The 23,536-nt window shown below is 43.1% G+C and overlaps 1 protein-coding gene across 1 annotated transcript in view; it reads left to right on the top strand.

Annotated features, from left to right (window-relative positions):
• Window positions 1-23,536, top strand: part of CFAP47 (cilia and flagella associated protein 47) — a 469,227-nt gene that overhangs the window by 382,736 nt on the left and 62,955 nt on the right. Inside the window, 3 exon segments of the mRNA XM_036304204.1 lie at window positions 1,298-1,402; window positions 12,403-12,559; window positions 23,130-23,225. Coding sequence (XP_036160097.1) covers window positions 1,298-1,402; window positions 12,403-12,559; window positions 23,130-23,225 — 358 coding nt within the window.

The raw sequence follows: 23,536 nt of genomic DNA, 5'->3' as shown, positions 1-23,536 counted from the left end.
TAGTGGTTAGATGATCCTATACTTTACAAAGTGTTCCCCCAATATTTCCAGTACCCAACTGGCATCATACATAGTTATTGCAATATTATTGATTATATTCCCTATGTTGTATTTTATTTACATCTTTTTGGGGGGTTAACTACCAATTTATACTTCTTAATCCCTTCACTATTTAATTTGAAGGTAAGTAGCACCATTCTATTTAAGCACTAAATACTTCGGATTATAGTTCTTAAGAGTATATTAATCTCCAACATCATTCAGTATCCTGTTCAAATTTCAGTTTATGAACCTGCCACAAGGCTCTTCCTCTTGAGCTAGCATCCAGTGTAATAAGCTCACGCATTGGAATTGGTTGTTATCATGACACTTGCTTGCAATGAAAAGTTTCTCAAAGATTCTATCTTTACACACCAATAAATTTAGTAAAATTTACTAGTTAAATTCCAAACAATGGTGTTTATCTTTCTTTCCTTGAGAACATTGGAAATGCATTTTTCAGCTAATTTTAGGTAAAAATAAAGGAATTTTATTGAATTACTGCTTGGTTGTATAAACTACCTCAATCTTCACCATATAAATTTATAGAAGAGGAATTTGAAGACAGAAAGAGAAAAATACTTAAGCCACATAGTTATTACTAGAGTTAAATCAAATTTAATAAAGTATAATATATTTTTCCTATGAAATAGGTTATTTTTGTCATATATATATATATATATATATATATATATATATATTTCCTATATGTATAGAGAAACTTTTTTCATGTTTGCTAAATTTAACGAATATATGAAATGCAAAATTTTTTGCTAAGTTCGATCCTAAAATTAATTTATACTCCTTAAATGTTCATTAACTAATAACTAATAACCTCCAAAAATTTGAAGTATCAGAGAACCAGTCTGAGATAAAAATATTTGCTGTAGATAAACCACACTTACACATCATAAGGATATAATGCTGTTCTAAATTTAAAGTTAAGCCTGTATATGGATTCCATTGTCATCAGAGTTTGTTGAGAACCAAGTAATTTAGATTTCCTTACATAGAGTGACTAGTTCTATGTGGTCATTTTCTGGGGAAAGGCCATGGCACAAGCACTATTAAACAGTGTTTACCAGCAGATGTTTTACCAATATTTGTCAAGCAGGCATACTGAGATTGGATAGTGTACAAGGCAATATATTGATCACACAGATATCAACCCAGCATACATCTAGTGCACAAAGATGCTGACTCAAACAAAAGTATTAATTGCTTTGTTTCTCTTTTTATTCTTTCTAAATTTACACAGCTGACCATGGCTCCTCGCTCCACGGAAAGGATACGTGTTCGCTTTTGTCCTTCTGCTCTTGGAAGAACCAGTCAGCAAGCTACTCTTACCTTCTACTGTGCTCAGGTATGATAGAGTATTCTTAGTCCAAGTCAAGTTAATTAAATTTTAAAGTCAACAAATAAATAAATCTTATTCATCCAGGTGACATCTTTTGCAAGCAGAATAAGCTTATTATAAACTATAATTAAATGAACTTTTGGAAATATAATATACATCATGCATGTGCAAGCATTTAAAAGAGGCATTTTTATGTCCTTAGATTGCTTGAGTGAAGGAGAATATATACCCAGATTTTAAAATATATATATTTTTATGTAAATACAAAATTGCTGTCATTTATGTTAATTTTCTGACTTGGGTTTCACTATCCAAATTTTCATGAACTTAAATATAAACTGTAGGAAATGTGATCTTGCAAATATCATGTTATTTTTTCACTTTATTTCAACTGTACAGCATTCTTGGATAATAATTTTTCTGAATAATAGTAATTTTTAAAAACAAAAATTGTTAATCATTTTTTAAGCATCTCTAAGCTTGCTGTATGCCATGCTTAGTTATCTCAGTTCATTATCACCACAGTCCTAAGGTGAAAGGATTATTAACCCCATTTTACAGATCAGGAAACTGAGACGTAGAAATAAAGATCAGGTAGCTGGTAAGAGGTTGAACACAAACCTCAACCCAGCATGTCTGGCTTCAACCCATTTTCATGACTATTTTTACAACTTCCTACAGATTGCCAATTGATTAAAACTCTCTTACTGCCAATGAAAACTTTACATAACCTTTTGCATTTATTATTATTTTGTACTTCTTCAGGTGTTGATAGGGAGGAAAGTAAATGGATATCAGAACTTTAAATCCTAAGGGGCACCAAGGAACCTGCCATCTGAGAGGCAGTGGAATCCCATATAATATGTCAGTGCAAGACTTGTGTGTGACTGAAGTATCCTCTTTTCTAAAACAATGTGTAACCTTTAGGAAAAAAAAATGAGGCTATTAAATTTCCTATATGATTATTGACTTATACATGACCTGAAGCAATACTATGGAAGTTTGTGTGCCTCCGAAATATTAAAGAAAACAAATAGTAATCCTTTTCCTACAGAAGGGAAAGTACAGTGGAGATTATATTATTTTACACAAATAATTTTAAGAAGGCACACTTTTAAATAATATAATTGCTTCTTAGCAGGTTTAGCCCCTTCATCTTACTTAATTATTGGAGGCAATTTAGTAGCTTGTATTTCTGATGGAAATTATATCTGCTCAAGGATAATCAGGCACATTAGCAGGGCAATTACCAGTTCTCCATCTTAATAGCTTTAGAAAATCCTAGCCTAGACAATGAATGTGAAATTCTTAATCAAACACAAAGAACTCAGACAAGTAATGAACTCAAGCCTTTTATAAATCAATTTTACATTGGTGCTTGATTTCAGTTGCTCCCAGCACCTCCAAGTTGTAGCAAATCTCCAAGGATTCATCTGTGGTTAGACCTTGGCCCATCATTCATTCATCCCCCTTCAACCTTTTAAACATATTACCCTAACCTTTCTGATTGTTTTGCCTTTTCTTTTTTTATCCTTTTTTTCCCCATCTCTGAATCATTTGAGTCTTCCTCTTTTATTCAATTTATCCAGTCATCCTAAAGTATTAATTGAATGAACTTTGGAAAATACAATATACATCATGTAAGTGTAGACATATGAGAAAGATAGTTTTTTAAATAAAGTTTTTGGGTTTGCACTTCTAAGAATTTGCAATTACTTTAACTTTTAAGGAAAAATTCATGTAGATTTCTGTCCCTCTCTTGATTTCACTGATAAATACATTTGAATTGACATGTACAACTGAGTAGCTGATTAATCAAAAATCTAGTAATGGCTATTCTTTTAGGGTAAGTTTTAAGTATTTCTGATTGTTACTCTTTGCTGACCTTAAGGAAATGGCTGTAGATTTTTATTTATTTCATGGATTTCTGATTTGAATCCGTATACAGAGCTCTGCATTGTCAAAATTTAATTTTAGGCTAAAGTTGATTGTCAAGATTTTGAATCCTAAGATTAATTTGTTAGGATACCATAACTACGTATATCATGAACTCATATTATGCTGCTGGATTCTGTAAATGAGATTGTGTTCCTGCCTATCAGAATAATAGGAATAGTAGTAAGCAGCAAATGTGGTAAGGGGGCCTTCTGAGATATTTTTGTTGGTTTTCAGTTGTTTCATTTTTATTTTCAAATAGTTGCCAATATTTGTTTCATTTGTACTTCACTGTGTGAATCACTGCATCTAAAGGTCAGACTAGCAAAAATTAAGGAAAGAAGACAAAGTCAGAGTGGTATTATCTCCCAGCCTGTCTATGATCCTATATACTGTCTTTGGAAAACTTTGTTGCTTCTTAGCCAGTTCTAATGCTCTTGAGCTATACTCAGTGTGCAAGCCAGTTTTACTATCTTTTAACTCTACTTTTTTTTCTCTCAGAAACATTGTAATTGGATCTTTAAAGTTTCTTTTTACTGTGTCTCCTTTCAAAGAAGTTTGAGATAAAGATGGGATAAGAAATGTTACTTATTTTTTAATGCATATTTTTGTTGGGATACTTTTTAATTTTCCTCTCTGAACCCAAGAGGATAATTTAAGCAATGCTAGGGCAAGTGTTGTATACTAGTGTTCCATCATGGTGGGATGTAGGAGGTTTAACTTAAAAGCTCTAATACTCCAGGCCATTCGGCAAAGACATGAAATCGTGACCTTCTTGTTTTTGTACTTTGGCTCATTCCCAATGGCTCAAAGTAACCTCATTTCTGTCATACAGGATTTATTTATTTATTTATTTATTTTTTTTTTATTTTTTTTTTTTCTTACCCCCCTACCTCCTGCCCCGCAACCCTCCCCGGCCTTCCTGCTGCAGTTTGACAATCTGTTTGAGGCAGCTCTGCCTCTGTATCTATTATTGTTCAAAAGTTTATAATGGTCTCTATTATCCATGAATGAGTGAGATCATGTGGTATTTTTCCTTCATTGACTGGCTTATTTCACTTAGCATAATGCTCTCCAGTTCCATCCATGACGTTGCAAATGGTAAGAGTTCCTTCCTTTTTAGAGCAGCATAGTATTCCATCGTGTAGATGTACCACAGTTTTCTAATCCATTCATCTACTGATGGGCACTTAGGCTGTTTCCAGATCTTAGCTATGGTGAATTGTGCTGCTATGAACATAGGGGTGCATATATCCTTTCTGATTGGTGTTTCTGGTTTCTTGGGATATATTCCTAGAAGTGGGATCACAGGGTCAAATGGGAGTTCCATTTTCAGTTTTTTAAGGAAACTCCATACTGTCTTCCATAGTGGCTGCACCAGTCTGCATTCCCACCAGCAGTGCACAAGTGTTCCTTTTTCTCCACATCCTCTCCAGCACTTGTCGTTTGTTGATTTGTTGATGATAGCCAGTCTGACAGGTGTGAGATGGTACCTCATTGTTGTTTTGATTTGCATCTCTCGGATGATTAGTGACTTTGAGCATGTTTTCATATGTCTCTTGGCTTTCTGAATGTCCTCTTTTGAAAGGTGTCTATTTAGGTCCTTTGCCCATTTTTTGATTGGATTGTTTATCTTCCTTTTGTTAAGTTGTATGAGTTCCCTATAAATTTTGGAGATTAGGCCCTTATCGGATATGACATTGGCAAATATGTTTTCCCACACAGTGGGTTTTCTCGTTGTTTTGTTGATGGTTTCTTTTGCTGTGCAGAAGCTTTTTATTTTGATGTAGTCCCATTTGTTCATTTTCTCTTTAGTTTCAAGTGCCCTAGGAGCTGTATCAGTGAAGAAATTGCTTCGGCATATGTCTGAGATTTTGTTGCCTTTGGATTCTTCTAGAATTTTTATAGTTTCCTGTCGTACATTTAAGTCCTTTATCCATTTTGAGTTTATTTTTGTGTATGGTGTAAGTTGGTGGTCTAGTTTCATTTTCTTGCATATATCTGTCCAATTTTCCCAGCACCATTTATTGAAGAGACTATCTTGGCTCCATTGTATGTTCTTGCCTCCTTTGTCAAATATTAATTGAGCATATTGGTTCGAGCCGATTTCTGGGCTCTCTATTCTATTCCATTGATCTATATGCCTATTCTTGTGCCAGTACCAGGCAGTTTTGAGAACAGTGGCTTTGTAATACATCTTGATATCTGGTATTGAGATCCCACCTACTTTGGTCTTTTTCAGGATTGCTGCAGCTATTCGAGGTAGGATTTATTTAATTAAGTAGCCAAAAAATAAGTAATTTACATAAATTGTTTGTAATTTAATTTAACCCAGCCAGCCAATTACATCTAATCAAATTAGGACATCATAAGTGAAAATCTAGTGAACTTACATTTTGCAAGTAGAATCTGTAACTAATACAGTCATTTGAAGATAATATGCAGATAAAACTTGCCTTTATTCATCCCTACTCAGAGATAGCTTTGTATCATTTCCTGTCCCACTTTGAAACAATATTAAAGTAAGTTTCTGTTAGGTTAGGTGGCTCAGGAGACGGCGCAAGAAATAGAGTCCAGTGAATCAGAAAAGAAAGGAAAGGAAAAGGTTTATTTCTGCATCCCTGGGAGACCCACGTACCCCCAGGACAGGGCACGTGGATTCACACCAACAGGGAGGGGGGCGCTTTTTTTATACTGCAGTTGGGTGAGGGGCGGGGACATGAGCTGAGGTATTCAGTTGAGGAAGTTTCAGCTGCAGGGGTCAGCCAGGTATTCAGGAATGAGTCAGTATCTGTGTGGGGGTCCTGGAGAAGCTTAGTATCTGTGTCTGGCCAGCTGATCTGTGAGAAATTCCAGGGGAATGCCAGAAGCCGGTCCATCCTTGCTGCTTGACACAGTCGCTGCAGGAAAGAAACATCTGCACAGCATATGTTTCAAGGGACCTGGCGTATATAGCATACTGTTCTTAATATGTTTGCTCCCCTTAGCGCTGTGTGTTTTAACCAAGGTCTCCTCTCCGAGAAAGGTTGTTTCCCCAGGTAGGGATTTTTCCCTGAAGTTAGGGAGGGGATGAAACTCCTTAACTAAGTGCCAGGCGGGTAGTTAATCACTTTAACTACAAACAATCATGCTTAAGCTACATAATCTTTACTCCCTGGAATGGAGATAAGAAATGCCCTAACCTTTGTAATAGAAATTGACAGGATTAAAATCAACTGGTATAAATACGGATGTAACAAGACAATAAACAGCAGAACCTCTCTGGAGATCCAGACCAGAACTTGGCTGGAGATCCTGTCTGGAGATCCTGGCTAGGCTGCTGATCAACTGAACACTGTCTCCGTGTCCTTCCTTCTTCGCCGACTCCGTCTACGCCTTTGGGAACCCCTGGACCTGCTGGGGTTGGACCCCAGCAGGGGAAGTCCATTATCTCATCACATGTATCCGATCCTGGGCTCTCTCCAACCTAACATCCCGGCCTTTTGGTGATAGGGGGCGGCGACTCTTTCTAGCTACTTCCAGCTGGCTAAGGGCGATGAGAGGGGTGTTTTAAAGGCCAGGGTTAGACAGAGGCAGATCGGAGGGCAGCTGAGCATAGGGATGGAGCAGGAGCTGATTCACAGTCACCCGTGACATCTCCATGATCCGGGAGTGGATGAACTTGAGGAGGCAGGGGGCTAGGAGAAAAAAGACACAGATGAGAATCAGGGGCCCTATCATGGGTAGGACCCAGGTAGCTAAGGGGCTTTGGAACCAGCTGGAAGGAGAGTTGTCCTGGAAGTGTCCTGCATGTAGTTCTTCACTCAGCTTAGTCAGGGTCTGTACGTTTACGTTTTACTCCACTACTCTGGACTCGATGTAGTAACAGCATTCTTCCTGAAGGAATATGCAGGTTCCTCCCTTTTCTGCAGTCAGAAGGTCTGAGGCAAGCTGGTTCTGTAGGGCTACTTGGGCTACTGATGTCACTTGCTGCTGTAGGGAGGCTAAAAGAGGCGGTAGTAGACTCCAGGGCTAACTGGAGCTTGTCATTAAAGTACTGAGCAGTGACCAGACTGTTCCTGAGGGCCCCCCAGTGAGGCCTACCGAGGCAGTGATACTCACCCCTAACCTGACAGGGAGGAAGGCAGCCAGGTGAGCTCCGACTCTCCATACAAGATTAGTTGGGGAACTACTGTGACCACGAAGCAAGGCTCGGGGTCAGAGGAGTTCATGCAGTTGCTTAAGGTGACGTTGCACCAAAAGAAGGTACCTGGGCTGGCCTTGGTGAAACTGGCTGCGGTGTGGTATGACAGTCTCTCCCGTGGCAACCCCATAGGTGTTGACATCGTGATTACATCTGTCTGGGTTCCGCTGCCGGGTGACTTGTTTGCCGTTCTGGTAGTAGGTTTCACGGACCTTGATCCTCCACACATAAGCGGGTGGGGGTGGGTGTAGGTTGCTCAGGGCTGGGAGGAGAAAAAGGAGGGTAGGGCAGTTAAGGCGGACCTTTGTGGGGCCCAACACCTCACATTTATAGAAGTCATGCTGCTCCGGGGTCCTCTTGAGTCTGGAGAGGCGGTGCCAGGACAGGCCATCAAGCTGGGGTCGCCAAGCAGCTTGGCCGCAGTGGGGGCTGTGAAGATTACAGTGTGAAGTCCTGTCCACTTAGGCTCCAAGGCTTGTGATTGTAGGTTCTTAAGGAGGACCGAGTCACCAGGGTGAAGGGCTGGACTTGGGAGTCCTGGTCGGTCGGCTCTGGCTTGAGCAGAAACCTGTTCTCGTGTTCTCAGAGCAATTGCCTGGTTAAAGAAAGATATGGGAGATACATACCCAGGGGAGGGGGATCGGTAAGGAGACAGTGGTTGAACAAGAAGAGTCAAAAGGGCTCAAGAAAATGGGGCTCCTTGATGTAGCCGGAGTTTGTCAGGGCCATGGGCAGGAGGTCCGGCCAGGAGCTGTGAATTTCTAGAGAGAGTTTAGTTAGATGGTTCAAATGGTTGGAATTGAGTGGCTATGATGAGGGTTCAAGCCAGTGACAGAAATCCAGCAGGATGTAGAGGAGGAGGGACTGATGTCAGAGAGTAGATGGAAAGTTGTGTTGATGAGAGTGGGCATAGGAGTAGGTCCACAGTTTGTAAATAGAGAGCGACACTAGAGGATTTCCCATCCAGACAGTAGAATTGATGACTCCCTCATCATTCCATGTACGTTTCACCTGAAAATATGAAAAACCTGAGCAAAATTGGAGGGTCCCTTGCCAGGTAAGAGCCTGTGAGGAATGATGGGTCATCCGGTCCTGGATGGTGTCGCTGAATCTTCTTCAGGGATGGTGGGAGGCACTCGGTGAGCCTGAGAGAGGTAGGTATTGCAGTGAAAGTGGGAGAAAATGTTAGAGTGCGCTGATATCCAAGGGAAAATGGAAGGAGCAGTGGAAGCCAGGGACCTGGAGGCTGGAGAAAAGGCAGAGAGGGGGAGGGAGCAGGTCGCGCAGCCTGTTCCCAGGCCTCTAGCCGCTTGGATTTTAAAACTGCCGCATTTTTTCCTTTGGGAAGGGTGGAGGGGGATGGGGCGAGGTCAGAGCAGTTTTCAGTTCAGAGGAGGGGACAGTCGTGGCAGAGAGAAGGAGAAAAGGCATTCACAGTGAAGACTGAGGTAGGCGACGACTGAGCTAGGCAAAGACTGAGCTAGGCTACTGTGGTCTGGGACAATAGGGCCCCATGACGGGACGCATGGCAGTGGAGGATCGGTGTCCCTGTAAAGGGAGGGGGCCAGGAGTGGAAGGAGCAGGGAAGCTGAAGGGCTCAGAGTGAGCTGCAGAATGGCCACTAGGATGGTGAGGATGTCTCGTCCTAACAGGGGCATGGGGCATGCTATCATCAAGGAGGCAGGGAAGGGGTCCAGTGGCCGGAGGGCAGGTGGATTTGCCGTCAATACCCATGTCCGAGATCTTGGAAGGATAAAGGGGCCCTAAAAAGGAGGGCAGGACAGAGAAGGCAGCCCCCGTGTCAACCGGGAAGGTGACCTACTACCTTCATTGTGACCCAAGGCTCAGCGAGGGTGATTGATGTCATCGAGGCTGGGCTTCTTCAGTCTTCAGCCAGTCCCAGCATGGCCAGTGGCGGTGCGTCATGGCCTGGAAGGGTGGTCCCCCCACACTGAGGCGTAGAGGGCCCGCCACTTTTCCAGGGGCAGTCACTCTTCCAGTGACCATTTTGACCGCACTCCTGGCAGGGCTTGGTCGGAGCCCGGGGCTGGGGGCACTGCTTTGCCCAGTGGCCTTCATTGCCGCATTTGAAGCATTCTCCAGGCGGTGTCCGTCCTTTTGTTGCACCCCCGCCGCTCACAGCCCCATTGGGGCCATGGCGGCTGCCGTCAACCACAGGGCCACAACTAAGGCATGACTGCAGGTCCACCTCCTGTGGAAGGCAGGCCTCCCATTCTGACTGTGCCTGCTCCTCCAGGGCATTAAGAACCTTCAAGGCCATTTTTCACTCGATCTCGGACCTGGGTTTGAGGACCAATAAAGACCTTAAAGCTCGGGTTAGAGAGTGGGGGGCATATATTCAGACTATGCCCTCAGTTCCTGGATGGGACTATGGCAGGGGTAGAATGGGCGCAGAAATGGGAGAGGCTGTTTTGGAGCTGAGTTCTTAGGATTTGGGCTCTAGGGGAGAAGGAAGCTTCTCATTAAGAGGGTCTGAAGAGAGCACAGCTGCAACCTCTCACAAAGCGAACTGGGGGGCCACCTGTGAATTAAAGTGCTGGCAGTCATGGGGGCGGAGTTTCGGCGGAGCGCACAGAGGAAGGCGGGCGGTTAGACCTTACAGAGGGCACTGCGTGGGGTACAGGTTACTAAGGCAGGCCTGTAAGGGAAGGGGAGAGCGCGGGAGAGGTGACCTGGGTGGGCTTGGGAGAGGTATTGGCAGTTGAGTTTAAAAGCCGCAACCTCCCAGGGGCAGAATGGAGGAGGAAGGACAGAAGGAAGGTAGAGCCTACGGACGCGTGTGTGCCGACTGGGAAAGCAGGCAGGGGCGGGGGTGGCAGGGGACTTGAGTTGCCGGCTCCCGCAGTGGCTACGGCTTTAGTGGCTGCGGCGGTGTGCAGACGGACCGACTGCGCGGCGGCGGAGGGGTGCAGGGACGTGGGGTTGTAAAAGGTGGTTTGAGTTTCGGCCGCAGTGGGGCGGGGGGAAGAAGGGAGGTGGGATCAGGAGGCGGTGGAGAAGGCGTGGCTGGAGGAGAGTCCAGCAGGACAGGGGCTTATGCTGGCGGGAGAGCGGGTGGTTTTCGCTAGGGGAATTCGGGGGAGTTCTCCAGTGGAGGGGGTGGGGGGGTGCGGAGACGATGGTGGTGCCGTCACCGCGTCCCACACACAGCACATGAACCCAACCCCACACGCACCGCACACACCTCAGGCTCGGCGGTGCAGGGACAGCCCGGAGGGAGGAGGAAGGGCGGAGCGAGGAGAGATGGCCGAAGGAACTTTGGGGGAGGGACGGGAACGCAGAGAGATGGAGAGAGACTGAGAGAGAGAGACTTGGGCAAATTTCCCAGTTCGCTGGCAGAAATTACTGAGGTCGGTGTGACTGTAAAGTCAGGGTCCCGTTTTCATACTGGGGCCATGACAGAAAAAGGACGCAGGTCCGGGACAGGCCCCCTGTTTAGCCAGATCGGTGAGCCGGCACCCTAGAGGTGTGCTCAGGTCAGGTTTGGAATTTGGATTTCCTGTGCTCGATACCCGTGGCCTGTAGCGGGGCTAAAGGCTGGCGTCCCAGCGGTTTAACCCACGCTACAGATGGACGGAGGGACCGTGGGCGTGGTAGAGGCGTCCCTGCTACCCCCCCAGGTCCGGAGGAGCCTTCCTGGAAGGGTCCGGAGAGGCAATCTCTGACGTGGCCACGCTTTATGGACAGAGATGCCGGCGGGCAGGCGGCCACATGGGACCGGCACGGGGGCGGGGCGGGACTCACCGCTGATGCTGCCTAACTGGGAAAAGTTGCCGAGCTGAAGAAATGAGGGCCTTATGGGTCCAGAGCCACGAGGAGGGAGAGGCAGGCATCCAGAGCCATGGAGGGACGGCCAAATGGAGTGCTCGCGCCACCCGGGTTTCAAGGCACCAAATGTTAGGTTAGGTGGCTCAGGAGAGGGCGCAAGAAATAGTGTCCAGTGAATCAGAAAAGAAAGGAAAGGAAAAGATTTATTTCTGCGTCCCCGGGAGACCCACGTACCCCCAGGACAGGGCACGTGGATTCACACCAACAGGGAGGGGGGCGCTTTTTTTATACTGCAGTTGGGTGAGGGGCGAGGACATGAGCTGAGGTATTCAGTTGAGGAAGTTTCAGCTGCAGGGGTCAGCCAGGTATTCAGGAATGAGTCAGTATCTGTGTGGGGGTCGTGGAGAAGCTAGTATCTGTGTCTGGCCAGCTGATCTGTGAGAAATTCCAGGGGAAGTCCATTATCTCATCACATGTATCCGATCCTAGGCTCTCTCCGACCTAACAGTTTCCCTCTTCTTACTGGAATTTAGGCTTGGAAACGTCTGTGTAGTTAGAAAGATTATAAACTAGGCCGTTGCATTTGTTGAATTTTATTTACTGACCTCTTCATTCCTTTACAACATTGGTATTCAGTGCCGAACAGAATCACAGTCTATTGTGCATACAGTTGTACACATTGCCTTTTAACGGGACATCGATCTGTGCCTCACCTTCTTTGCCTTCATGTGATCATGAAAACTGTGTGAGTTCCACTTGACATTCACCCTAGGATTTTGGAAACTTTGTGCAATTTTTAGTACCTCATTTGTTAGACAAGTTGACTTAAAGAAACATCAACCTTGAGCAGAAATGCAAGGTTTTCATTAAGATATATTTTTAATGCTGCTATAAATACCCTTATGCTCTCCTTTTTATCAAAAACACATTGATTTTTCAGTAAAATCAAAAGGAATTTTAAAAAGGAGGAAAAGATAAAACAGGGCATGTTAAATATTAACAACCAAAGTTTTTTATCTGCCAAAATTTTTACATGTATTAAATTTATTAAGTGTTGTGAATTATGACATATATGTTAGGCATGTTTATCTTTAAACAGTTTGAAGAATGGAAATTCCTCCTTTCTGGAGTAGGACTATTTCCCCAGCCTCTAGAAATAGAAAGAATCACCACCTACCTTCATCACATAGCATCTCTGGCTATAATTTTCAAAAATCCCACAGATGAACATGTTTTAATCGATGTCATACTAACAAGTAAGTTGTTTTTCTTATATTTTACCTATGTTATTTTGTAATTATTAATCAAATGTATTTGATCATAGAATCAATGTATTATAGAGATAGTGGACATGATAGAGATCCACTAAGAAAAATCATAAGGTATGAAAGATGAGGTATCTTGAAATCATAGAATGTAAATGGTGGAACCAGAATCAAAAATTAAAAATCTGTGTAACAAGTCAAATTCTTCTCCTTTGACCTGTAAAGCCAAAAATGCAAATTAATAGATTAGTAAGATTCTTATGATTATTCAAATATGCCAATGCTTAGTCCTTAAAAGTTTATAGAACTTCAAGTGTTCTGATATTGTTTCCTTTCCCCATTTTCTTTATAAATAGCGTATTTGGATTAAATTTTGGTTATAATCAAGCTTGTTCTCTTTTTCCTGTCAGATTGACGATGCATGTTTTTAAATTAGATTGTTTGGAGTTTTTTATCACTTTTTATTAAATGATCAAATAATGTGGGTCTGAAGTAAAAATCAACTCATTAGTTTTGCCAAACACATTTTAAATCTATTGCATATTACTAATTTTATCTTTTCAACTATTATTATTACTTCTACTAAAACTGCTACTGCTGTGATCCAATTTATATAGTTCAAATGTTGAGCTAAAAGGAATACATATGTTAAGTTCTTTGATATAAATAATCAACTTACTCTCCAGAGTAATTATATTGCAATTCACGCTGCCATCAGGAGTATATTACCGACTCTATCTATTTTCCTGAGCCTTATAAGCACTGACTAATACCATTCTCCTTAATCTCCCTCAATCTGATTGGAGAAAAATAGTATTTTATCATCATTGAAAATTAGTTATTTTTTGTTTAATACTGAAACTGAACACTCATTTACCTATTAGAGTTTTCATCTTTCCTCGTCATCTCTTTTTGCTCTTGGTATAAAATAATTTAAAAAAAAATAATGTCATCTGATGTGAAATTCCCTTATGAATACATTGGCTGTGGTAAGGAGAGAGATGCCAATGTTTACTAGCAGTTTCTTGCTGGCCCAAGGAAGTCAGCATTTTATTTTATTCTTTTTTAATTCTTTATTAGTTAAGGTATTACAAATGGAAGTCAGAATTTTAGTGTGGAAGAGACTTGAGCATGTGTATCAGCAGAGCAAAGAAGCCAGGACTGAGCAGGAGTGAAAGCTGTAAAGGAGGTAGGGTTTAATTGATCAGCTAAGGCTCTGGCAGGGCTGAGATCAGAGTTGAGACAGAAAAAAAGGGCCATGAACTGAAGGGGCAAGATAAAACAAATGTGAATATAGACAAATTGATTGGTAGTGGAAGGGCTTGGCAATTAAAAGCAGTTTTGTTTAGATTTTCATCTCCTGAAAAAAGGAGATGTAATAGGAGATTTGAAGAGTGTCACAATGGTTTGAAATAACTGCTAGAGCGAAAGGAAGATGCAGATAACAAAATTCAAATATAACTGTATTGCATTTGGCTGAGATTGCAAACCACACATTTAGATAGGCCCCCAAAAAATATGTGTTTGTGGAGTTTCCACCAGTTATAGGACTCAGAATTACTGGTGTGAAAGCACACCAGGGTGACAGATGGATTAAACCAGGAAATGAAATTTTCAGAGAGGTGCAGCCAAGTCATAACTCTAAGAGCATTAGTAAAACATATTGGATCAAGATTTTTAACATTAAAAATAAATGGGGAAATAATTTGTGGCTTCTTAATTTTCTTTAGTTGCTCCAAACTTCTTTCTGCTATTAACAGGAAAAACAGTAAGCTTGACAATTAAGATGTACTCTTCTTTTGCAGTTTAAAAGTCTCTTTTATGTTAACTCACTCTCTTGGGTAAATGCTCAGGCTCTCAGGTTCTTCCTCTTCTTCCTTCAACCTGAAGAGACTGGGCACAAAGAAAGACACTGACCTACTCTTTCTCTCTTCCACTTTCTCTCTTTCCTTTATGAAAAGCTTTATCTTTTCCTTTTTTGGTGATGGAGTCTCTCTCTGTGTTATAACCTCCTCTTTTTTACTTTTGTTTGCTTTTTTTTTTTTTTTTTTTAGCTACCATGTACATGTCTTCTTGTACTCATATTCCTTGGCAACTAGGCCTCATAATTTGGCCTGAATTGTTGAAGGGCCACAGGGAAACATGAAAATATTTAACATATATGCCAAATATACTCATTAAAAAGATACTAAATTAATACCTTCTCCTTTAAATATTTGTAAATGCCTCAAAATTATTTCTTGATAGGACTAAGCAATCCCTTGCTACCTTTCAATAGATGTGAATGTTTCTGCAGATACTACAGAATTCACAGAATCCCCTTAGGAAAGTTAATAGCAAGACTCATAAGATAGCACCAAGGGGGTGCAAGAAATCTCACAGTATTTTGGGTCCTGCATTACTCATTTCTCTTTAGATAGATGAATAGATAGATAGATAGATAGATAGATAGATAGATAGATAGATAGATGATAGATATTTTTCCAAGAAGCCATCATTTTTAGAGTTGCAAACTTATGATCAAACTTTCATATTGCCCTATTCTCTAACATCTTTTCTTCTGATGTCTTGGCTATTTCCACTTTAATCACTTTTCTAAGAAGTATTGCCTTGGTTTTCAAATAATCTTTTAATTCTATTTAATTAAACTCTATTCAATTCTTTAATTCTACTGTGTGTTGTCTTTGCATAAAGATCATTCAGGTGAATAGTATGCAAAGCAAGGTGTTGAAAACATTATATTTCAGGGGTCTATTCATATCTTAATCCAGGCCAACTTGCAAAGGTGAATGAGATAGGGTGGCTGGAGAGGAGATGGGCTCACACTTGGAGAATAACAGTGATATCCCAGCACAAAGCATTAATGAGTCCTGAGAAGAGCCAATTGCTGCAGAAAAGCTCTCAAATTACTTAGGAAATTTTGCACCCAATATGTACCACACTTGAGCTCTGTAAACATGACTGTACTCAATCTTTTAAAAAAATCTTGGAGGCTTTCCAGATGTGGAACCTGAAGCTTAGAAATTTCCCAAAGCCATATAGGGTGGGGCAAAAGTAGGTTTACAGTTGTGAGTATATAAAACAGTTTATTCTTATATTACTATTTATTAATTACTGTGTTATTTTCCACACAAACAACTGTAAACCTACTTTTGCTCTACCCTGTATAATGAGTAAGTGATGGAATAGGGTCTTGAAATCATCATGTCAGGCTGTCTTCTCCAGGACCATCTAACTGTCATTCTAAATTGTCTGCCTGATCCACATATACTTAGATTTCCCTTCTTGGCCTCTTTGTTCAGCCTGGACATGCACCCTTGCTTGCTGACTGGTATCTCTGAAATCATTTTCACAATCCTCTCTCATCAGTAATTATGGCCTGCACCCCAGCCCTCTGCTCTGAAGTTTTCACCCTGCTTAATAAAGGTGGAAAAGGGGAAGGTAGTTATGAATGAGAAGCAAAGATCTGAGTTAAAACATCAGAAATTAGGGCCTGGTGTATGCGTTAAGAATTTAAGACACATCTCCATTATATGTATGTGTGTGCTTTTGCTTATATAACCATATTCCAAACCTGCTAAATTGTGTGCTTGTCAATGGCAGGGGTTATATTAACTCATTAGAGGCCTGGTACACAAAATTTGTGCAGTCGGGGGTGAGGGGTCCCCTCAGCCCAGATTACGAGAGGGCGCAGGCCAGACCTAGGGACCCCACTGGTGCACAGTCGGGATTGAGGAGGGATGTGGGAGGTTGGCCAGCCAGGGAGGGAACATAGGAGGGCTCCAGGGCGTGTACGGCACATCTCGCTCAGTCCCAATTAGCCGGACCCCAGCAGCAAGCTAACCTACTAGTTGGAGCATCTGCCTCTGGTGGTCCGTGCACATCATAGTGAGTGGTTGAGCGGCCTTAGCATGTCATTAGCATATTACTCTTTGATTGGTTGAAAGGACGACTGGACACTTAGCATATTAGGCGTTGATTATATTGGATAGCTTTATTCCTACCTAAATGTTAGAATATATGTTGATAAAGCAGGAGTTGAATATTCAGTCACTATTTAATGAACATCTATTTTTTTAATATATTTTATTGATTTTTTTACAGAGAGGAAGGGAGAGAGATAGAGAGTTAGAAACATCGATGAGAGAGAAACATCGATCAGCTGCCTCCTGCACATCTCCCACTGGGGATATGCCCGCAACCAAGGTACATGCCCTTGACCGGAATCGAACCCGGGACCCTTAAGTCCACAGGCCGACGCTCTATCCACTGAGCCAAACCGGTTTCGGCTGAACATCTATTTTGTGCTGAAAACTGTCATATGCACATTTCAAAACTACCTGTATTTGTAATGTACATACACATATACATTGTATTTTGATTTTTGTGTGGTATTCTACATGTGAAATACCACTATGGATTATATACATACCTAAAAGTTGCATAAATTAGTTGATACATGCAAAGTTTTGATTACTCTTCTACTAAAATATCTGTAGTATTGAGATTATTCAATCTTTTTACTTAATCCAAATTTAAATATGATAGTGATTTTATTCAAATGTTTAAATATAAGTGGGTTCTTTACCAGACATCAGTAGTTTTTTAATTAAAGTTATCAGGTTAATTGGTTAATAAGATTGTATGGGTTTCAAATGTATAATTCTGTGATACATGAGCTTTATATTTCATTGTATAGTTTTATTGAAGAACAAAATAAAATAAAAGTAAGGATAAAGGTGTTCATGCCAATCAACACAGTACATTAGTTTTATAAATATCAACTTTCATTTTGTGGGTTGACAAATGTAAACATCCTATCCAATAAAAGTGAAACATGGTAATTAGCCGTACGTCCGCTACCCTTCCCATTGGCTAATCAGGGTGATATGCAAATTAATTGCCAGCCAAGATGGCGGACGGCAGCCAGGCAGCTTGAAGCGAACATGAGGCTTGCTTGCTTCAGTGACTGAGGACTCCAATGTTCCCCGCCTGCCGCTGCCGGCCTCTGAGGTTGCAGTTTGAAACATTGTTACAAATATAGAAGCTAAACAAAACCCCAGAACCTGCTTTCAGCCCTCCGGGATCTCAGAGCTTGAGTTGATACAGTGTTTCAATTGTAGAACCCAAAGAAACCAGATACCTGCTTTCAGCAGCAGAGGCCTAAGAGCTGGAGCCAGAGCTAAAGTTGGCTTAGAATTAAAAAAAAAGAAAAAAAAGGAGCAGTTGGGAGCTTCAGTCACCCGCCAGCCTGAAAACAGCCCTCAGCCCCTCACCCAGACTGGCCAGGCTCCCCAGCGGGGACCCCTGCCCTGAAGGGTGTGTGACCAGCTGCAAACAGCCATCATCCCCTCACCCAGGCTGGCCAGGCACCCCAGTGGGGACCCCAACCCTGATCCAGGATACCCTTCAGGGCAAACCAGCCGGCCCCCACCCGTGCAGCAGGCCTCTATCCTATATAGTAAAAGGGTAATATGCCTCCTAGCACCGGGATCAGTGGAGCCGTGAGGCCTCCTGGCACCGGGATCAGCGTGACAGGGGGCAGCGCCCAAACCCCCTGATCGCCCTGCGGCTCTGTGTGTGACAGGGGGCGGGGCCACAACCTCCCTATCCGCCCTGCTCTGTTCGTGACAGGGGAAGGCGCCCCAACCCCCTGATCAGCCCTGCTCTGTGCGTGACAGTGGGGAGCTCCCCAACCCCCTGATCGCCCTGAAGCTCTGTGTGTGACAGGAGGCGGGGCCACAACCACCCTATCCGCCCTGCTCTGTTTGTGACAGGGTGTGGCGCCCCAACCCCCTGATCGGCCCTGCTCTGTGGGTGATAGAGGGCGGCACCCCAACCCCTCCCCACGGGCCCTGCTCTGTGTGTGACGGGATAGAGCCATAACCTCCCCATCGGCCCTGCCCTGAGTGTGACAGTGGCGGCGCCCCATCCCCCTGATCGGCCCTGCTCTGTGGGTGATAGACGGCAGTGCCCCAACCCCCTGATCGGCCCTGCTCTGTGGGTGATAGAGGGTGGTGCCCAAACCCCCTGATCGTCCTGCGGCTGTGTGTGTGACAGGGGGCGGTGCCCCAACTCCCCTATTGGCCCTACTCTGTGAGTGACAGGGGGGAGCTCCTCAACCCCCTGATCAGCCCTGCTCTGTGCGTGACAGTGGGGAGCTCCCCAACCCCCTGATCGACCCTGCTCTGTGCATGACAGGGTACGGAACCCCAACCCCCCTGATTGGCCCTGCTCTGTGCGTGACAGGGGGTGGCACCGCAACCCCCCAATCGGCCCTACCCTGAGCGTGACTGAGGGTGGCATCGCAACCTCCCAATCTGCCCTGCTCTGTGCATGACAGGGGGCGGCGCCCCAACTCCCCAATCAGCCCTGTTCTGAGCCCTACCAGGGGCTGCACCTAGAGATTGGGCATGCCCTCTGCCACCCGGGAGCAGGCCTAAGCCAGCAGGTCGTTATCTCCTGAGGGGTCCCAGACTGCAAGAGGGCACAGGCTGGGCTGAGGGACCCTCCCTCCCTCCCCCCCCCCCCCCGAGTGCACAAATTTTTGTGCAACGGGCCTCTAGTAGTACTATATTAAGCTATTGTTTACTCAGTTATAACCTTCGTTTTCACTAGCAGTAAGATAATAAAGCATACACTATAGCATAGTTATAAGTTAATCACACCTTCAGGACATATAGAGGCACTACTTAGTGTATTCGATTTTACATGTTAGAATTAGTTTATGAAATCTTGTTTCTCGATGCGCTCTGAATCTTAACTAAAGTATCTCCAGGGCTGAATAAATATTGATGTTAAATATGTAGTGATCATTGTAAACTGCCAGTCAAGGTGTGCATAACCTTATACATAAGATGACAGATAAATAGGTGTAAGAAAAAGTCCCACACTCTCAAAATCTCTCCCAAATTCAGACAATCAGCTATTTCAATATTCGAATGAATAAATAAGCAGCATTGGGAGATTGGAGATTGGTAGGTAGAGAAGTTGAAGTATCAAATGTATAATAGTCTCTTTATATCTTAGTTTCTCTTTTTTCTAACCCAGGATCCAATCAAGGATTATGCACTGCATTTGGTTATCAGATCTCTTAAGTCTCATTTAATCTAAAGATCCCCTCCTACTTTGTTCTGTCTTTTATGATATTGGCATTTTGAAGAGTCCAGGCCAGTTGTCATACAATATTGCACATTGTGGATTTCCTTGTTGTTTTTTCATTATTTCAAGTTCAAACTAAGCATTTTGGTAAGAATACCATATAGATGTGTATTTCTCATTGTAACACATCAGGAGGCACCAAATGTCAGTCCCATTATGGGGAAGCTAAGTTTAATCACTTGGTTAAGGTCATGTCTTCCAGACTGTTTGTTATAGTATAAAGGTCATCTTTTTCCCTTATAACTAATAATAAATAATTTTGGGGGGATAATTTGAGACAATATGAATACCTTCCTGCCTTATAACCTTTCCTTGATGGTTTTAATATCCATTAAGTTTCCCTACTAATATTAATTATTATGTCTATTATCCTTGCTGATTTTATTAGCTTGGATATATACTGAGTGGCCAGATTATTATGACCACCTGACGTTTGTAGGCAAATTAGCCGTACACTGCATCGTATGGGATATGGGAGCTGAAGGCCTGTTTGAACACCTTTGCTGTCTGCAGTTACCAAGATAAAATGTCTCCAATTCGCACAGGAACACAAGGATTGGACAGTTGAGCATTGGAAAAAAGTCATGTGGTTTGATGAATCACATTTCCAGTTGCATCATGCAGATGGCAGAGTGAGAATTTGGGGAAACAGCATGAAAACATGAACCCCACATGCATGAGTACAACCCTTCAAGCTGGTGGGGCAGTGTTATGGTTTAGGGCATGTTTTCCTGGCATGATTTGGGCTCTTTAATTCGTATGGAACAACGTCTGAATAGCACAACATACCTAAGTATCGTTGCTGATCAAGTTCATCCTATCATGTTGATGGCATATCCCAATGGAAATGGCTTCTTCCAACAAGACAATGCACCATGCAACGGTGCTCACATTGTGCAGGAATGGTTTGAAGAACATGAGGGAGACTTTGCCTTGCTTAGGTGGCCCCCACAATCATCAGATCTCAATCCAATTGAGCATTTGTGGGACTAAGTTAAAAGAGCCATCAGGCAGCTGGTTCCACAACCATCAAGTCTCACAGAACTGGACAGTGCTATTCATCACGCATGGTGTCAGATTCCTCACATCACCTTTCAACATCTCGTGGAGTCAGTGCCAAGAAGAATAGCCACAGTATTGATGGAAAAAGGTGGCCCAACAAAGTACTGATGGGGTGGTCATAATAATCTGGCCACTCAGTGTGTGTATATCTATATATCTATATATATTTATATACTAGAGGCCCAGTGCACAAAAATTTGTGCACTCGGGGGGGAGGGGGAGGGTCCCTCAGCCTGGCCTGTGCCCTCTTGCTGTCTGGGACCCCTGGGGAGATAACGACCTGCTGGCTTAGGCCTGCTCCCGGGTGGCAGAGGGCAGGCCTAATCCCTAGGTGCAGCCCCTGGTCGGGCTCAGAACAGGGCTGATTGGGGAGTTGGGGCGCCGCCCCCTGTCATGCACAGAGCAGGGCAGATTGGGAGGTTGTGATGCCACCCTCAGTCACGCTCAGGGTAAGGCCAATTGGGGGGTTGGGGCACCGTCCCCTGTCACACTCAAGGCAGGGTCAATGGGGAAGTTGCGGCGCCACCCCCTGTCACGCACAGAGCAGGGTCAATCAGGGGGTTGGAGCGCTGCCCCTGTCACACACACAGCAGGGCCCATCAGGGGGTTGGGGCACTGCCCTCTATCACCCACAGAGCAGGGCCGATCAGGGTGTTGGGGCGCCACCACTCTCACACTCAGGGCAGGGCCAATGGGGAGGTTATGGCTCTACCCCGTCACACACAGAGCAGGGCCCGTGGGGGGGGGGGGGTTGGAGAGCTCCCCCCTATCAGGCACAGAGCAGGGCTGCTCAGGGGGTTGTGGCCCCGCCCCCTGTCACACACAGAGCCACAGGGCAATCAGGGGGTTTGGGCGCTGCCCCCTGTCATGCTGATCCTGGTGCCAGGAGGCATATTACCCTTTTACTATATAGAATATAGGCCTGGTGCATGGGTGGGGCCAGCTGGTTTGCCCTGAAGGGTGTCCTGGATCAGGGTGGGGGGTCCCCACTGGGGTGCCTGGCCAGCCTGGGTGAGGGGATGATGGCTATTTGCAGCTGGTCACACACCCTTAAGGGTGGGGGTCCCCACTGGGGTGCCTGGCCAGTCTGTGTGAGGGGCTGAGGGCTGTTTTCAGGCTGGGAGTGACTGAAGCTCCCAACTGCTCCTTTTTTTCTTTTTTCTTTTTTTATTCTGGGCCAACTTTACCTTGAGGCTTGGCTCCAGCTCTTAGGCCTCCACGGCTGAAAGTAGGTTTCTGGCCTTTGCTTACAATGTTGCGAATCTGCTGGCTGAAGTCAGGCGGTATTTGTTACAATGTTTCTTAAACTGCCCGCTCAGAGGCCTGCAGCCGCAGGCGGGGAACGTTGGTTTCCTCCAAAGATCCTCCGTCACTGAGGCAAGCAAGCCTCATGTTAGTTTCAAGCTGCCTGGCTGCTGGCCGCCATCTTGGCTGACAGTTAATTTGCATATCACCCTGATTAGCCAATGGAAAGGGTAGCGGTCGTACGCCAATTACCATGTTTCTCTTTTATTAGTGTAGATACTGAGTGGCCAGATTATTATGACCACCCCATCAGTACAATGAAGTGAATTAATTATGCAAATAATAATAATAATAATAATAATAATAAAACCTTGAGAGTATTTGCTTAGGAAGTTTTCAATATTCAGTATTTTTTAGAAGTGTCAATGAAGTACTGATGGGGTGGTCATAATAATCTGGCCACTCAGTGTGTGTGTGTTTGTGTATGTGTGTGTGTGTGTGTGTGTATCTATATAGATAGATATAGATATATATAAATATATATACATATATAGGTATATAGATATATATAGGTGTACTATTTTACTATATGTTGCAAAATCCCCTTCATAGCGATTATAACATTATTCATTCCCATTTCTTTCCAAGGATAGTGTCAGCTGATATCTAGTTCAATATACTTAAAGTTATAAATGCCTATGCTGACAAAGATTTTATCTTTTATAAATGGTAGCCCTGAAAGCAATTACCTGTTATGTAGCCAGTTAGTATGTCTTGGATAATTGACTGATTTTGTAGTTATTGGTTTAAATTTTTGTTAGTTTCATAAATGTATATTTATGCATATGTAAATATTAACTACTACGATCCAAATTAAATTGTTGGCTCAAACAGGGTCTCAGTAATATCTGTTATTTGAGTAGTTTAAATAAAAATTCCAAGGATTTATGAGTTGATTTTATAATGTTTTAAAAATAATCATCTGAGAAATTTGTCATTAGAGGAGAGTTTTGATTCAGTTTCAGTCTCCACTGATATTTTTTTTCTCTTAAATGTGACATTGAAGTGTAATATTTCTTTATACTTTTATTAGATCGGGAAATGCCGAAGAATCTCGCCCTTGGCATTCAGTGCGATAGCTTCCTCATTGAGACTGCTGCCTTCAAGCTTAGTATGGATCACTCACACGGTACAGAATTTCTACCTTATATTCTGTTATTCTATCTGCTATCACATTTTAGAGAAGATGAACTATGTCTGATGTCTTAATAAATATTTGATAAAAATTAAATGCACCAATTAAAAATTTTGACAAATTTTAATAAGTTGATAGAAAAACATGGATAGTGTAAACTTTATGTATATTCATTTTATCTTTGCTATTTTTCTTTATATATCACATAAGTACAACTTGTAAAGTAGTTGACTATCCTACCACTTAATCCATAAGTGTGTGAGCCAAAGATGATTTTGGAAAATTAAAAATAGCTAGTGTACTAA

Source organism: Myotis myotis, unplaced genomic scaffold (assembly GCF_014108235.1).
Source record: "Myotis myotis isolate mMyoMyo1 unplaced genomic scaffold, mMyoMyo1.p scaffold_m19_p_4, whole genome shotgun sequence".
NCBI classification, from domain to species: Eukaryota; Metazoa; Chordata; class Mammalia; order Chiroptera; family Vespertilionidae; genus Myotis; species Myotis myotis.
The sequence above is the reverse complement of the archived record's forward strand: the minus strand, read 5'-3'. Positions and strand labels throughout refer to the sequence as shown.